Genomic DNA, 16,334 nt, shown 5'->3' on the forward strand with positions numbered 1-16,334 from the left:
TAGGTGTCCACGGTTGTATTCAAACAGTGGCGTACGTGGTCTATTTAGTTTCAGGAGGCTGGCATCTTGCAGTACTGTCAGTCTAGCACATAGTTGAATGCTCATCTTTATCTTTGACTAGCAACTGCTAAATGTCCCCCTTGCTATTAATTTTATTGAACTTTTTCCAGCACTGAGGATTGAACCCTTGTTCAAAATATGCTGAGTCTACAGTGGAGCTATACCCCCAAACCTAATTTTATTAAACTCTAACTCCCTAGACTACATGTAATGTTTACTGGCAAGGAGACTATCAAGTTAGTGTGGTACATTTAAAATCATCTCCTTGGGCTGGTGAGGTAGCTCAGCGGTTAATAGCTTTAACTACTCTAGTTCAGTTGCCAGATCCCACATTGAGCAGCTTACTACTCCTTGTATCTATAGCTCCAGGGGAATCCCAAACCTCTGCAAGCACCTGTACTCACATGCACATACCCCTCCCCCACAGGCACCTGTACTCACATGCACATACCCCTCCCCCACAGGCACCTATACTCACATGCACATACCTCTCCTCCACAGGCACTTGTACTCACAAGCACATACCGCCCCACACACACAGGCACCTGTACTCACATGCACATACCCCCTCCATACAGGCACCTGTACTCACATGCACACGCACATACAATTAAAAATAAAATAAATCTTTAAAAACACATAAAGTAAAAAAACCCAAACTCTTTAGCCAGACGTGGTGGCACATTCCAGTAATCCCAGTGCTCTGAAGGCTAAAGCAGGAGAATTAGCAGGCCAGGGCTATGTAGTAAGACCCTGTCTTAAAACAACCCACTGTTTATCCTTTAGAAAACCATGTTTGTAATGTGGTTCTTGTTTACTTTATCTAATGGCATTGGTGTCTACCTAGTTACCTGAGCTACTTAGTATTTCAGAGACATACTCAGCTTATCCCTTCACTGTGTTGCAGTCAGGCACTAAATCCTAGAGCAATCACTTCTAAGACATGATCCCTTTCTACAACTGTTTGATTTCTGTGTAGTGCTTTTAATTCTTTTATCTGGAAAACTACAGTAACTTCACACTGAGTTCCTAGACTACAGAGATGGTTTAACTCAGCTCTCTAGTGCCTGTCTCCTTAGTTTCTCACTCTGTTGGCAGTCACCTTTGTAAAACAGATTTGATTGTATTTCCCAGCTTACAATTCTTCAGCAGTTTCCCGTTGTTTCAGGACAAGATTTAAGCTGAATATTGATATATAGTGTAGATAAAATAGCATGCTGATCAGCTTCTCTACCTGAAGAAGCTTGGGTGTTGTGGAGTGTGAGGAGAGTTGAGGAAGCTGCCCATCATCTTGCCTCTTTTTGCTCTGATGGCTCTGGAAAGACTGTTTGTACTGTTTAGCCTTCATTCTGTCTGTGGTACATCACAGTCATTGATTTGTTTTTGTATGTTGAGCCTTCTCTATAGTGTAGGAATAAATCCCACTTGATTGTGGTATATAATGCTTTCAATGTCTAGCTGAATTGGTTAGCTTTTTATTACTATAGCAAAAAATACCTGAGAAAATCAACTTAAAAATTTATATTTTATTTTAATTTATTCATTTATTTTTATTTTATGTATTTGAATGTCTTTCCTGCAAGTATACCTTGTGCCCAGTGCCCACAGAGGCCAGAAGAGGGCTACAGACCCCTTGGAACTGGAGTTACAGATGTTTGTTAGCCACCATGTGGGTTCTGGGAACTGAACCTGGAGTGGCCAGCGCTCTTAACCATTGAGCCATCTCTCCAGCCATTTATATTTCTGTTAATTAATTTTGTTTTTTTTTTGAGACGGGGTCTCCTGTAACCTAGCTGGCCTAGAACTCATTGTGTAGACGAGATTGGCCTTGATTGCACAGAGATCTGTCTGCTTCTGCCTCCTGAGTGCTGAGATTAAAGGCATGTACCACCATACTCAGCTAATTTTATTTTTTTTAATGTTTTACTTACTATTTATTTTATATTTTATTATTTATTTATGGTTTTAGAGGTTTCAGTCTGTGATCACTTGGCTCTGCTGTGTAGCTCAGGCTGGCCTCAAACATGATCCTTCTGCTCCAGCTGCCTCAGAGACCATGCCTAGCTGTTAAGAGGTTTGTGATTACTGATCAATCTCTTTTCTAGTTACAGATCTGATTGTATTTTCTATGTCTTTATCATTGAGTCAGGACATGGATTAGGCTGTGTATTTTTAGGCCTTTGACCTCTTCTTATAGGTATCCCAATCTGTTTGTATAAGATATTTACAGGATTCCCTCATGATCATCTCTATTTCTGTTGAAAGATTACGATGTCCCTGCTTTCGTTCTGATTTTAGTAGTCGCTTCTTATTCTTATCTTGTTAGTGGCCTGTCCATTTGTTGACTTTTTCCCAAAACAGCAGCTGAGTTCTTTTCATTTTTCCCTGTTATACTCTTTCTTGTTTTGTTTCTTCTGCTAGATTTATATTTAGTTTGTTGTTCTTTTTCTGGCTTGTTGAGGTGTAAAGTTAGAGTACTGATTTGAGATCTTGTGTAAGTATAAACTGCAACTTCTCACTATTTTTTCCAAATCTTAGGAGTTTTGGAATGTTTTGTTTTCATTTGTCTCCAGATATTTTTTCACTTCCCTGTGATTACCTTTGACTCTCTTATTGTTGTTATTAAACAGGGTTTCTCCATGTAACTCTGGCTGTCCCTGGAACTTGCTGTGTAGATCATGCTGGTCTTGAACTCACAGAGATCCTCCTGCCTCTGCTTGTTGAGTGCTGGGACTAAAGGTGTGCACCACCATACCCAGCTACTCTTTGACTATTGGTTGTATAAAAGTATTTTATATAACTTTCATTTACTTGTGGATGGTGCATGTGCTTGAAGCTTCTGTCCCTCCAAACACAGAATCCTTAAAGTCCCATAATCCTGTATTACCTATAGCCCTGGGCCTTTGGCCAGGCTGCTCCTTCTTTCTATAAAGTCCACCTCTGTCATTTCTGCAGACAAAATTCCCCCTGAAAGTAAAGGAAGTGCCTGCTTTGTGCTCATGCAGGCTTTAGTGCCTTCATCTAGGGCTCATCATCGTTTAAAAAGAAAAAGATTTGGCCAGGCATAGTGGTGCACACCTTTAGTCCCAGCACTTGGGAGGTAGAGATGGGTGGGTGGATCTCTGTGAGTTCAAGTCCAGCCTGGTCTACGTTTCCAGGCCAGCTGGGGCTATAGGGGACCCTGTCTCAAAAAGACCAAAAAAAAAGAAAGAAAGATTTGGCTATTTGTTCCTTCTTTTAGATCCCAAACTCCTCAAGAGTACATATTTCATATCTTCTTCAGAATTGCAACCCACACGCCCAGAATAGTACCTGGAGCACAGTCAATGGCCCCTTCAGTAGAATGAATATGTGTATTTTGATTTGAAGTAGCAGACTTAACCTGGTTATATGATTACTTTTCTCCTATTTATAGGCGGTGTTCCTGCTCATATGTATGGCATGACAAAGTTTGGAGATAACATTGAAGATGAATGGTTTATTGTTTATGTGATAAAACAGATTACAAAGAAATTTCCAGAATTAGTAGCAAGGTATTGTCATTATTTTTTGTTATATTTTATTTATTTTTGCTTTGTGTGTATGAGTGTTTTGCCTGCGTGTATGTAAGTACACCACATGTGTGCAGTACCTGCAGAGGTCAGAAGAGGGCATCAGATCCCCTGGAACTGGAATTTTGGATGGTTGTTAGCTGTCATGTTGGTGCTGGGAATTGAACCAGGTCCTCTGTAATAGCAGCCAGTGCTCTTAACTGCCATCTCTCCAGCCCCTATTATCATTATTTTAATTATTCTAGGGAAATTTTATTATTTTAAATGTACATGATTATATTTTTATTCATTTAATAATTTTTTTCTGAGGTCTTTTAGAAATTGTTTACATTTGGGGCAGATTTAAAAAGTGAGTGTGTTTCCCTTCTCTTCTTGTATGGCTTCCTGTTCTTGAAGAAGGTATTTTTGGAGAATTCCACTCCCTCAATATTCAAATAAAACCTACTTATCTTGGGTTTTTCTGTTTTTGAGTTTCAAGACAGTTTGGGTTATATAGTAAAAGACACTGCTTCACAAACAATAAAGTCTACGTATGAAACAGCAAATACATGTGGTAAACAAAATTGTAAAACAGTACAAAAGGCTGTACTACTCTGGTTTTCTAGAAGTAATCATCATGAAATTTTCTTGTTCAATTAAAAAAAAAATAGGCTGGGCATGGTGGCACACACCTTTAATCCCAGCACTTGGGAGGCAGATCTCTGTGAGTTCCAGGCAACCCTGGCCCACATAGCAAGTTCAGTTCAGCCAGAGCTACATAGTGAGACTCTGTCTCAACAAAGAAAAGAAAAAAAAAAAGAATATATATATATATATATATCATACATACATATATCAATATATGCATATATTCATAAATATTGAGACTCCTAAATATTTATTGTGTTCTTGATTCTAAATTATCAATAATATGGACACAGTTTTACACTGTCTTAGCCAAAAAGCAGAGAAGCAATATATGAGCATATTTTTAGCAGAACATTTCGTTACACCTGTTACCCATCATAGACATTTTCCCTGGTAGACAGGAGGCTGTTCCACCAGTGGCTCCAGCAGTTTCCATTGCAACATTTTTGATTTAGCTCATTTTCAGTCTGAAGAATCACCTCTTCTCATTAGCCACCCTGAAAACTATATAGACCAGGTTGGCCTCAAACTCACAGAGATCTGCCCACCTCTGCCTCCCAAGTGCTGAAACTATAGGCGTACACCACCATGCCCGGTTCCAGCTTTTCTTTTTTAATCTGTTCTGTACATTTGCTCTGTGCTGTATATTAAAGATTTAATCAAGAACACCCAGAATCTTTGTGTACATTATTCTTAGCCTGTCATTGTAGAATCTCATATATAGCCAATCCCAGTGATCTTCAGCACACTTGTCCTGACAGCTGGTTGACATACAGCCCTCTGAAATATCGATTTCACAGATTTCTGTAATATTTGTCCCTTTACTGAGCCATTGATATTTTTTGAGAAATCATACATGGAAGAAATTTAAAGAGAAATCAATTTGGGAAACAAAACATGTACTGTTGTACTCTTTTTTTTTTAAATTTCCTGCTTGTGTGTAAGTGAACCCATGTCATGCAATGCCCTTGGAGGTCAGAGAAGGTATTGGATCCCCTGGAACTAGCTGCTGTTTGGATGCTGGGAATCAAACCTGGGTCCTCTGCAAGAGTAACCAGTGTTCTTAATCACTGAGCCATCTCTCCAGCCCCCATAGTGTTTTTTTTTAATTAATTTATTATTTTTATTTTATGTGTATGAGTGTATTGCCTGCATGTATGTGAGTGCACCCATGTCATGCAATGCCACGGAGGTCAGAAGAGGGCTTCAGATTCCCCTGGAACTGGAGTTAAGGACGGTTCTTAGCCACCGTGTGGGTGCTGGGAATCCAACCCAGGTCCTCTGCAAGAGCAGTCAGTGCTCTTAACCATGAGCCATCTCTCCAGCTCCTCCAGCCCCCATAGTGTTATATTCTAATTCTGTTTTTAAAAGGGTAAATAGTTCTCTGTAATTACCTTATTGTGCCAGCAGAAGGCAGTGAAAACGTTACTTTGTTTTGTCCTAGTTGTCATTTGCAACCAACCCCACAAATCTTTTTCCCAGAACAAAAGAGAAGGTGGTAAAAAGTTTGAAAACTTTTCATTATTGAAATTAAAAACAGCCGGGCGTGGTGGCACATGCTTTTAATCCCAGCAATTGGGAGGCAGAGGCAGGCAGATCTCTGTGAGTTCAAGGCCAGCCTGGTCTACATAGTGAATTCCAGGACAGCTGAGGCTACAGGGAGACCGTGTCTCAAAAAAAAAAAAAGACCAAAAAAAAAGAAATTAAAAACATATATAAAAGTAGAAAGAAGAAGCAGACGTGTACCCATCGATTGTCAACTCACCCTTCCTGCCCTGCAATCAGTGTGCGACCCCTGCTCCTCCATCCTCCGTTACATAGAAAGATTAATTTGAAGCAGGTATCCAATGCTGTATCATTTGGCCCTTATGTAGTTCAGGTGATAAATCTAATAGATAAAGACTTTTTTATTATTTATTTATTTAGTTATTTATTTTAGATGGGGTCTTGCTGTGTTGGTCATACTGGTCTGGAACTCTTGGGATTAAGCCATTCTCCTACCTCAGCATTCCAGTAGCTTGGACTATAGTTCTCTATGCTGTGCTTAGCTTATTTTTATTTTCTGAACTTTATTTTACATTTATTTATTTGTTTGTTTATTTCTTTATGTATTTGTTTATTTTGGTCTTTTGAGACAGGACCTCCCTGTAGCTCCAGCTGACCTGGAACTCTATGTAGGCCAGGCTGGCCTCAGTCTCACAGAGATCCACCTGCCTCAGTTTCCTGAGTGCTGGATTAAAGGCATGAGCCACCATGCCTGGCTGGTATTCCCATATTTCTTTGTCTAATTTAATACTTTTATTTTTCGCTCCTTAACCTCTCTTCTTCCTCTTTACAATTAGCGACTCTTTTAGGCTTTTACCATATTTTAAATTTTACTCTTTTTTTTTTTTTTTTTTTTTTGGTCTTTTTGAGACAGGGTCTCCCTGTAGCCCCAGCTGTCCTGGAACTCACTATGTAGACCAGGCTGGCCTTGAACTCACAGAGTTCTGAGTGTTTAATCCCAGCACTCTGCCTCCTGAGTGCTGGGATTAAAGGCATGCACCACCATGCCTGGCTAAATTTTACTTTTTTATGACAACATAGATAATCATACTCAAAAATATTCTAAGATGAAGGGAAATGTATTAGATTAAAGCTGTTTTATAACTAGTAAATATGTGCTTTGTGAATGCAAAAATGCATCTTCTCCTTCATTAGGATTGAAGACAATGATGGTGAATTCTTGTTAATAGAAGCTGCTGATTTTCTCCCTAAATGGTTGGATCCTGATAATAGTGCCAATAGGGTAAGTATACCCCAGCTTAGAACATACCAAATTAACATTGTGGTGCATTAGTTCTTAAGTACCTAGATTTTCCAGAGCCCACTTGGAGAATTAAGATGTGCCATTTTGCAGGTGTTTTTCTACCATGGGGAGCTGTGCATTATTCCAGTACCACAGAAATCTGAAGCAGCATCCTGGATACCCACTACAACCCCCACAATCCTACAAGCTTTGAGTATAATCCCAGCACACCCAGAAGAAGTTTTAGCTTCAGAATCTGTGCGAGCTGCTGTGAACAGGCGCATCAGAGGGTAAGAAAAGTAACACTGGTATTGTCTTCATGGGCATTGCACGACACAAGTGCACTTACATGCAGGCAATACACACATACACATAAAACAAAAGTAAATTAAACTATTTTTTTAAAAAAAGAAAAAAAATAAAAGGAAGGTACTAATACCATTTTAATTCAACCCATTCAACGTTAGGTCTTAACAGTGTTAAAAAATTTTTAAAACTTTGTTTGAGTATAATTTATACTACTTTTTTTAGAGTAAACTCTGACTTTTTTATAATGAACACTTTGAAATAATGAACTTTGTTTGGGTGTAATTTATACTATTTTAAGAATAAAAACAAAGTACAGCAGGTTTTTTCCCTCTTGTCCTTTTTTTCCTTTCTCTTTTTTTTATTAGTTCTTTCAGAAATTCACACAGTGTATTTGCATCCTACTCACCCCCCATCAACTCCTCCCAAGTCCACAGCACTCTTCACTACCCACCCAGCTTTGCATCCTCTCTCGCTCTTTTAGACTCATCGAATCCAGTAGCAGAGTATGTTTGTTTTGCTTTTATGGTCATAAGCCCTTTTTTTTCAATCTTTAAATTTTTTAAAGTGAGGGAGATGTATGTGTACCATAGCACATGTGCGGAAATCAGAGGACAGATTTCAACTTTCAAGAGTTAGTTCTCTCCAACACTTTACTTGGGCTCCAGGGATCGAGCTCAGGTCATTATGCTTACTCAGCAAGCACTTTACCCACTGAGCATCTCTCTGTCCCTCCTTTAAATCTATTCCCACTTTTTTCCCCCCTTTTGTTGCTACAATCTTTTTTTAAACTTTTTTTTAGAAATATTTTATTTATTATTTTTATTTTATGTATATGAATGTTATGCCTGCATGTAGGTAAGTGCACCCATATTGTGCAATACCTGTGGAGGACAGAAGAAGCTGTTGGATCCCCTGGAATTGGAGTTATGGACAGTTGTTAGCAGCCATGTGGGTGCTGGGACTCGAACCCGGGTCTTCTACAAGAACAGTCAGTGTTCTTAACCACTGAGCCATCTCTCCAGCCCCTGTTCCTATAATCTTAAAGTATATACAGTATTTGTTTTACCTTTCCTATCACTTTCTGCTCATTCTTAAGGACAAGACAATGTAAGAGGTTAAAGAGGAAGTGTGTAATATAAGAACTTTAGATATTTACATATAAAATAAAAACAATTATGCTACCTGTCACAGGTACCCAGAAAAAATTCAAGGCTCCCTTCATCGAGCACACTGCTTCCTTCCAGCTGGCATTGTGGCCATACTAAAGCAAAGGCCCAGACTGGTGGCTGCAGGGGTCCAAGCCTTCTACCTACGGGACCCTATTGACCTGCGAGCCTGTCGTGTTTTCAAGACATTTTTGCCTGAAACACGAGTAATGACATCGGTAAGATACCTTTCTTGATTTAGTTTAGCTAATTATTTTAATTGTTCTTTAGGAAAAATTGCAATGTTCTCTTTCTTATAGAAAGTTAATGCACTTTTTTCTTTTTCTTTTTAAATTTTATTATTATTATTTTATGTGTATGCGTGTATTGCTTGCATGTTTTTCTTTTTAACACCCAATGGAGGACATTTTTAAGAGACTGGATGATGTTTTTAAGAGACTCAATTTCTTGTTTTATTTATTTTACATTTATTTATTTATTTGTTTTGTGTGTAAATGTGTGTTTATCAGAGGACAACTTGTAGAAGTTCTCTCTTCTATCATGTGGAACCCAGGGATTGAACTCAGGTCCTCAGGCTTGGCAGCAAGGGCCTTTCCAACCACTGAGTCATCTTGCCAGCCCTCCACTCCTCATTTTACAGCTCAATATTTCCTACCTATTTTGTCCATATTTTCCCTACTTTTAAAATCATTTTCTTCTTAACAATAAAACAGTTCATCTCTTAAGAATTATTACGTTCTACTCCCATCCCAAATTGCTATAATGTAATTAATAATTCCACTATTGACAACTTAGAAGAAGGCAGTAGAGTCAATTTCGCAGCATATAGATGAAGACATTATTGGTTCCTTTTTGCATTTAACCCATGACTATATGACTAGGAAGATCATGTGTGCTTATTGTTAGAATTAGCTATGAAATGAGATTCAAAATTCTGTTTCAGGAAAAGACTCATGTATCTTGTGTCTCAATACCCAGGTCACTTTCACTAAATGTCTGTATGCACAGCTGGTACAGCAGAGGTTTGTACCAGACCGGCGGAGTGGATATGGGCTGCCACCTCCATCACATCCCCAGTACCGAGCCCATGAATTGGGCATGAAGTTGGTAATGTTGAACCAGAAAATTCTCTTTCTATTTTTAATGTGAAAGACCATTAAGAATATATGAAGAAGCCGGGCATGGTGGCTGACTCCTTTAGTCCCAGCACTTGGGAAGCAGAGGCAGACAGATCTCTGTGAGTTCAAGGCCAGCCTGGTCTACATAGTGAGTTCCAGGCCAGCGGGGGCTACAGGGAGACCTGTCTCAAAAAGACCAAAAAGGAAAAAAGAAAAAAGAATATATGAAGAAAAAGACACTCGAGTGGTATTGATAGAGATATAAATCAATTTAGTCCCTGTGGAAAACAATTTCCGTCAATATTTAAATTGCACAGATCGTTTTGCTTTTCATTTTCTCCTTAGAAATGTGGCTTCTATGAATAATGACACAGCATAGGAAGTCTAGAAATATGCCTGGCTTATGACAATGTAATAAAATGTGTCATTTCATATCAGTTCTCTGAATGAATTACTCAATAAAAAGTGATCAGATCACCAAGAAGCCATATGAAAATTAAAGTTGATTCCTTCATACTTTTTTCAGATTCCATTTGCATTAAGTAGTTAAATATAAAAGGTAAAACTATAAAATTAGAGAGAAAAGGAAAATTCATCATTTAATAGGAAAGACCTTTTGAAGTATGATTTGTAACCATAAGCAATGCAGGAGACGATTGATGAATCTGATTATGTAAAAATTTCTAGCCAAGTACAGTATACATCTGTCATCCCAGCTAGAGCCCAGAAATTAGAGCCCAGCCTAGATGACAAGATAGCAAAACTCCATCTCAAAAAAGAAAAAAAAAGAAAAACATCTGCATGGAAAAGAAAAATTTCATGAATTCAAGACACCAGGAGACAGGAGAAAGAGTAAAGAACACCAGGTGCTCCTATAAGTTCACCTGGGAAAGGACACTAACTAATTTAAAATGTTCAGAAGCTGAACAGGTAGTTCACAGAAAAGAAAGTACAAATGAATTTTAATTAAGACATGAAAAATGTTGTCCCTTGTTTTTAATAAGTAAATTAATTTAAAGCTACAAAATAGTGCTTTTCATCATTAGATTGGCAAGTATCAAAAAAAATGTGGTTGATAATATGCTGGGTTGGTAAGTGTGTGTATATATATATATATATATGGGGGACAAATATTTTTTAAAAGTTTATTATTTTATGTGTATGAGTATATTGTCTACATGTATATAAGTGCACCCGTGTGGTACAATGCCCACAGAGGTCAGAAGAAGGTGTCCAATCCCCTAGAACTGGAGTTACGGATGGTTGTTAGCTGCCATATTCGTGCTGGAAACCAAACCTAGGTCCTCTGCAAGAGCAACCAGTGTTCTTAACCACAGAGCCATCTCTCCAGTCTGAGAAAGATATTCTTGAACTTGTTGATAGAAGTGTAATTTGGTTCAATCCTTGTAGAAGATAATTTCCTTCTATCCATCGACATTTAAATTGCACCAGCCCTTTTTTCCTTATCATTTTTCCTTCTAGAAGTGATTTCCTATGTATGTTCCATGTGCAGAAGACATGTAACAACTATACTCCAGACAGCATTGTCAGTAGTAACAAAAGCTTAGAAACTACCCAAATGCCAGTAGTGTGAGAAAGCTAAGGTCAACTGCAGCCTGTTCATGAAGTGAGGGAGATATATTGATGCGTACTGCTGTGAAATTCTCTCCACAGAACATGGGCTAAGTACCAAGTAGACTGAAAGCTGCTGTCGAGTGACACGCACAGAGACTACTTGAGTAAACAGATTATTTCTGAAAGGAGATGCAAAAAGTTGATAACAGTGTCCTCCAGAGGGACCAAAGAAGCTTCTGTTTGAATGATTCAACCATATTGTTGTCTTATATCTTATTATAAAATGAAATAATAAAATAAAAAATGAAATTATAAAAATTTATTATCTCCATTTCCTATATCTGAGATTATGCCCAATTTATTTGTTTTTAATTTTTTGTTAAATTAAAAAAATTTCATTTTGAGGCTAGAGAGATGGCTCAGCATTTAAGAGCACTGACTGCCCTTGTAGAGGACCCAGGTTTGATTTCCAGCACCCACATGACAGCTAGTCCGTAACTCCAGTTCCAGGAAATCTGAAAATAAATAAAAGTGTTTATTTATTGTATCTATATGCGTGCTCTGACAGGTGTTACTCTGCTCCTGTGGAGATAAAAGGGCCTTCTTCTGATGTCCGCAGGCATTTCATGACGTGGGTACACTTACATACATGCAGGCATAACACTCATATGCATAAAATAAAAATAATAAATAAATTTCATTGGAGGGTATGCCCCCCGTGGTGTGCATGTGGTCAGAGGACAATATGGGGGAGTTGGTTCTCTCCACCAGGTAGGTTCCAGGAATCTAAAGAAAGTCATCAGGTTTGGTGGCAGGCATTTTACCAGCTGAGCTATCTCACTGGCCCTTATTTTTTTGTTTTTCCAATTAAAAAAATTTATTTATTTTATGCGTATGAGTGTTTTGCCTGCATGTATGTAAGTGTGCCTGTGTCACGAGATGCCCCCAGTGGCCAGAAGAGGGTGTCAGATCCCCTAGAACTGGAGTGGGTGCTGGGAACTGAACCCAGGTCATTGCACACACTTACATACAAGTAGGAAAAATAGTCATACACATAAAATAAAAATAAAATTTAAATTAAAAACCCTAAAAGTGTTTATTTATTGTATCTATATGTGTGCTCTGACAGGTGTTACTCTGCTCCTGTGGAGATAAAAGGGCAGCTTTCAGGAGTTGGTTCTTTCCCGTTGTGTAGGTTCTGGGGTTCAGGTCATCAGGCTCAGTGGTGAGCACCTTTAACCCACTGAACTATATTGCCAACTCAGAACTAGATTATTTTTCTTAAAATTTAAAGTGTTCAGCCAGGCATGGTGGCACATGCCTTTAATCCCAGCACTCGGAAGGCAGAGGCAGGCAGATCTCCGAATTCAAGGCTAGCCTGTCTACATAGTGAGTTCTAGGACAGCTGGGGCTACAGGGAGACCCTGTCTCAAAAAAGACACCCCCCCCAAAAAAATTTTTAAAGTGTTCTAAGTGTCCACATGCCCATGTGTCTAGTAACCTAGTTCTTAAAGTGTGATTAAATGGAAAGAAAGTGATTTAAGATGATACAGAAAAAGGAAATAGAAAAGTAACTTAATAAGGGGTTGGAAAGATGGCTTGGTGACTAAGAGCACTTACTGCTCTTTAGAGGAGTTTGGTTTCCAGCACCCACACTGGGCAGCTCATAACCATTTATAACTCCAAGAGACCGAATCCAGCTCTGGCTCCCTCAGCACCTGCTCTCATTGCACATACCCACACCCACACATACACATAATTTAAAATAATAAAAATAAATCTTTTTTAAAAAGTAACTGTAAAAATTCTGTCTCTGTCATCTAGGCTCATGGATTTGAGATTTTATGCTCCAAATGTAGCCCACATTTTTCTGAATCCAGGAAATCCCTTGTGACTACCTCACCACTCTGGGCCAGTTTCCTTGAAAGTCTGAAGAAGAATGATTACTTTAAGGTAGGACTTGTAGTACACTGTGTGTGTGTGTGTGTACACACACTAGCTTTTTTGTGTGGAGGCCAGAGGCTGATGTTGGGCGTCTTGTAAATAAGTATGTAGAATGTAGACATGGATGTTATTGTGGGATTATGCTATTTTTGATTCTGTTTGGCAAACTTTCTGTATTTTGTCTTAGAAATTATTACTAATTAGTCAATTATATGTTAAGAAATAAATAAATAAATTGGTAGAAAACCTTCCAGAATAGGAAGAGTTCCTGAATGGTAAAAAGAATTAGGAATGTTGCATCTAGCCCAGTCCCCTGCTTTGAGGAAACTGGAGTCCACTTAGGTCTATGAATGAAAAAACACAGGCTAGCACTGGGGCCTCTGAGTTCCTGAGTGTTACACACACACACACTGCTTTCTTCAGGTTTTAATGGCATCATGTAAGTACTGTTCTGATAGACCATGGTGATTTTTTTTTTTCCTAAGGGACTGCTAGAAGGTTCTACTCAGTACCAGGAAAGACTAGAAATGGCAAAGAATTACTTCCAACTCTCAGTGCACCGACCAGAAAGGTGAGTTAGGTGGTGGTCAAGTGGTTCTTTTTAAAAAATGTTTTTAAATAGTTTACTATTGTTGTGTGTATGTGTAATGTGTGTGTGACTGCGGGCACAGCATGCCACAGTATGCATGTGGAGGTCAGAGGACAAGTTTTTGGGAGTCTCCTCCACCAAGGGTTCTGAGGGTCAACTCAGGTCATTCATGACAAGTGCTTTACCCATCGAGCCATCTCACAAGCTGTAAGTAGATTTTGTGTTGTTGTTAGGAAAACATAGATATTCTAGTCGAGATAGAGATTGATGTGAGAAGGAAAATATTTATACCTAAGTTGACTGTTAGTATTTTTATTTGTTGCCTGATAGAGTTTTTTTCCATTTGTATCTCTACTTAAAAATATTTTTATTCAGCCGGGCGCGGTGGTGCATGCCTTTAATCCCAGCACTCAGGAGGCAGAGGCGGGTGATTTCAAGGTGGCCTGTGAGTTCAAGGCCACCCTGGTCTACATAGTGAGTTCCAGGACAGCTATAATTTTATTCATATGCATAATTTTTTAAATTTTTATTTATTTTTATATGTGTATGAGTATATTGCCTGCATATATGTAGTGCACCCATGTCATACAGTGCCCACAGAGGTCAGAAGGAGTGTTGGATCCCCTAGAACTGGAGTTACAAACAGTTGTTAGCCACCATGTGAGTCCTGGGAACTGGGTCCTCTGCTAAAGCAGCCAATGCTCTTAACCACTGAACCATCTCCAGCTCCCAATTTTTTTTTGAAACAGGGTCGCCCTATAGCCCCATCTGGCCTGGAGCTCACTGTGTAAACCAGGCTGGCTGCGATCTCACAGAGATCCACCTGCCTCTGCCTCCTGAGTGTTGGGTTTAAAGGCATATTCTCCCTTTCCCAGCCTGTTATTTTTGCTTATACATTTTTCTATGATATTATAAAATGTTTTTTAAAGATATTTATATTTATTTTATGTATTGCCTGGGCTGGGTGTAGTGGCCCACTCCTTTAATCCCAGCACTCAGGAGGCAGAGGCAGGCAGATCTCTGTGAGTTCAAGGCTAGCCTGGTCTACATAGTGAGTTTCAGGACAGCTGGGGCTACAGAGAGACCCTGTCTCAAAAAGACCAAAACAAAACAAAAATCAATGTATTACCTGTATGTAGGTAGGTGCACCCATGTCATGCAGTGCCTGCAGAGGTCAGAAGAGGGCATCAGATATCCTGGAACTGGGGTTATGGACGGTTGTTAGCTGCTATGTGGGTCCTGGGACTTGAACCCTGGTCCTCTGCAAGAGCAGCCAGTGTTCTTAACCTCTGAGCCATCTCTCCAGTCCCACAGAATCTTTAAAAAAATTTTTTTCTTTGGTGTATGTGTATGAGCCTGGATGTATGTAAGTGTGCCAGTGTCATCCAGTGTCTGCAGCGTCCAGGAGAGGGCTTTGGATCCTCTGGAACTAGAATTATCATTGGTTGTTAGCTGCCATATGGGTGCTAGGAACCAAACCTGAGTCTTCTGCAAGAACAGCCAGTGCTCTTAATCACTGAGCCATCTCTCCAGACACCCCTTTTTTAATTGAATTTTTGTAATTTTCATACAATATTTAGATACCCTCCCCTATCCACACCTCCACTTATTGCTCCCCCACCCAATTAACTGTCTTCTATTATATATAAGGCCTATAGAGTAATTTGTATCCCCAAATGTCCTTCAGTGTGGGTTCATCCACTGCAGCCTGGTTAACCTACCAAGAGTCTGGTGCTGGAATCTGTCTCTGCCCCTCTCAGCAGCCATCTGTTACTGCAGTTTCCTGAGGTGGGGTTGGAATGTCTTACCCCCTTCCCCATGTCTATACTGGAATTTTTTTTTTCTGATTTGAGCTTTCATGGGACTTGTGCGTGCTGTCATCCTTCCTGTACATTCATATGAGTAACTGACGAGCTACCTGGAAAACTATTTCCTTGTGGTCATCCACCACCTCTGACTCAGAATCTTTCCACCCTCTCTTCCGAAATGATCCCTGAACCTAGGGAGGCAGAAATTTGGTATAGGTGTCTGTGATGGCTAATCCTGGGTGTCAACTTGACTGGATCTGGGATTAACTGAAATGAGAGAGATCTTCTTAATTGGATCATCTGAAGCTGGACGATACACCCTAAATGTGGCCGTTACCTTCTGGTGGCAGCCCGTATAAAAGGCCATGGAAGAGGAGAACGTTTTTTTTTTGCTTTTTGCTGCTTGCCTACTCTCTCGCTGGTGAGTTTGTCTTGCTACTGTAGACAGAAGAATAGCTGATCTTTTGGAATTCATCAGACCTTCAGTGCCAGATTGGAACTACTGAGACATCCAGCCTCATGGACTGAGTGACTATGGATTCTCAGCCTCTCCAGTGTGGTGCAGCCATTGTTAGACTACTCAGACTCTATCTTATGAGCTAAGCTGATAAATCCATATGTATTCATTCTACTGGTTCTGTTTCTTTGGAGAACCCTGACTAATACAGTGTCTTATTTAGGGATCAACACTCTGCAGCCTCTTGTTCTGTGTACATTGGCCAGTTATGGATTTATGTGTTAATCACCATTTGTTACATTAGAAAACTTCTCTGGTGAGAATTATAAGATGCATTAATGC

The 16,334-nt window shown here is 39.3% G+C and overlaps 1 protein-coding gene across 6 annotated transcripts in view; it reads left to right on the forward strand.

The window, feature by feature from the left end:
- Ecd (ecdysoneless cell cycle regulator) overlaps positions 1–16,334 on the forward strand; it is a 36,046-nt gene that overhangs the window by 2,796 nt on the left and 16,916 nt on the right. For all 6 annotated transcript variants that reach the window (XM_029565138.1, XM_008836611.3, XM_008836612.3 and 3 more), the window contains exons 3-9: positions 3,476–3,593; positions 6,939–7,026; positions 7,138–7,316; positions 8,527–8,719; positions 9,480–9,608; positions 13,019–13,147; positions 13,624–13,709. In XM_029565138.1, the coding sequence (XP_029420998.1) occupies positions 3,476–3,593; positions 6,939–7,026; positions 7,138–7,316; positions 8,527–8,719; positions 9,480–9,608; positions 13,019–13,147; positions 13,624–13,709 (922 nt within the window). The remainder of the gene's footprint in view (positions 1–3,475; positions 3,594–6,938; positions 7,027–7,137; positions 7,317–8,526; positions 8,720–9,479; positions 9,609–13,018; positions 13,148–13,623; positions 13,710–16,334) is intronic.

Source organism: Nannospalax galili, unplaced genomic scaffold (assembly GCF_000622305.1).
Source record: "Nannospalax galili isolate Female #2095 unplaced genomic scaffold, S.galili_v1.0 scaffold1437, whole genome shotgun sequence".
In the NCBI taxonomy this organism is placed as follows: Eukaryota; Metazoa; Chordata; class Mammalia; order Rodentia; family Spalacidae; genus Nannospalax; species Nannospalax galili.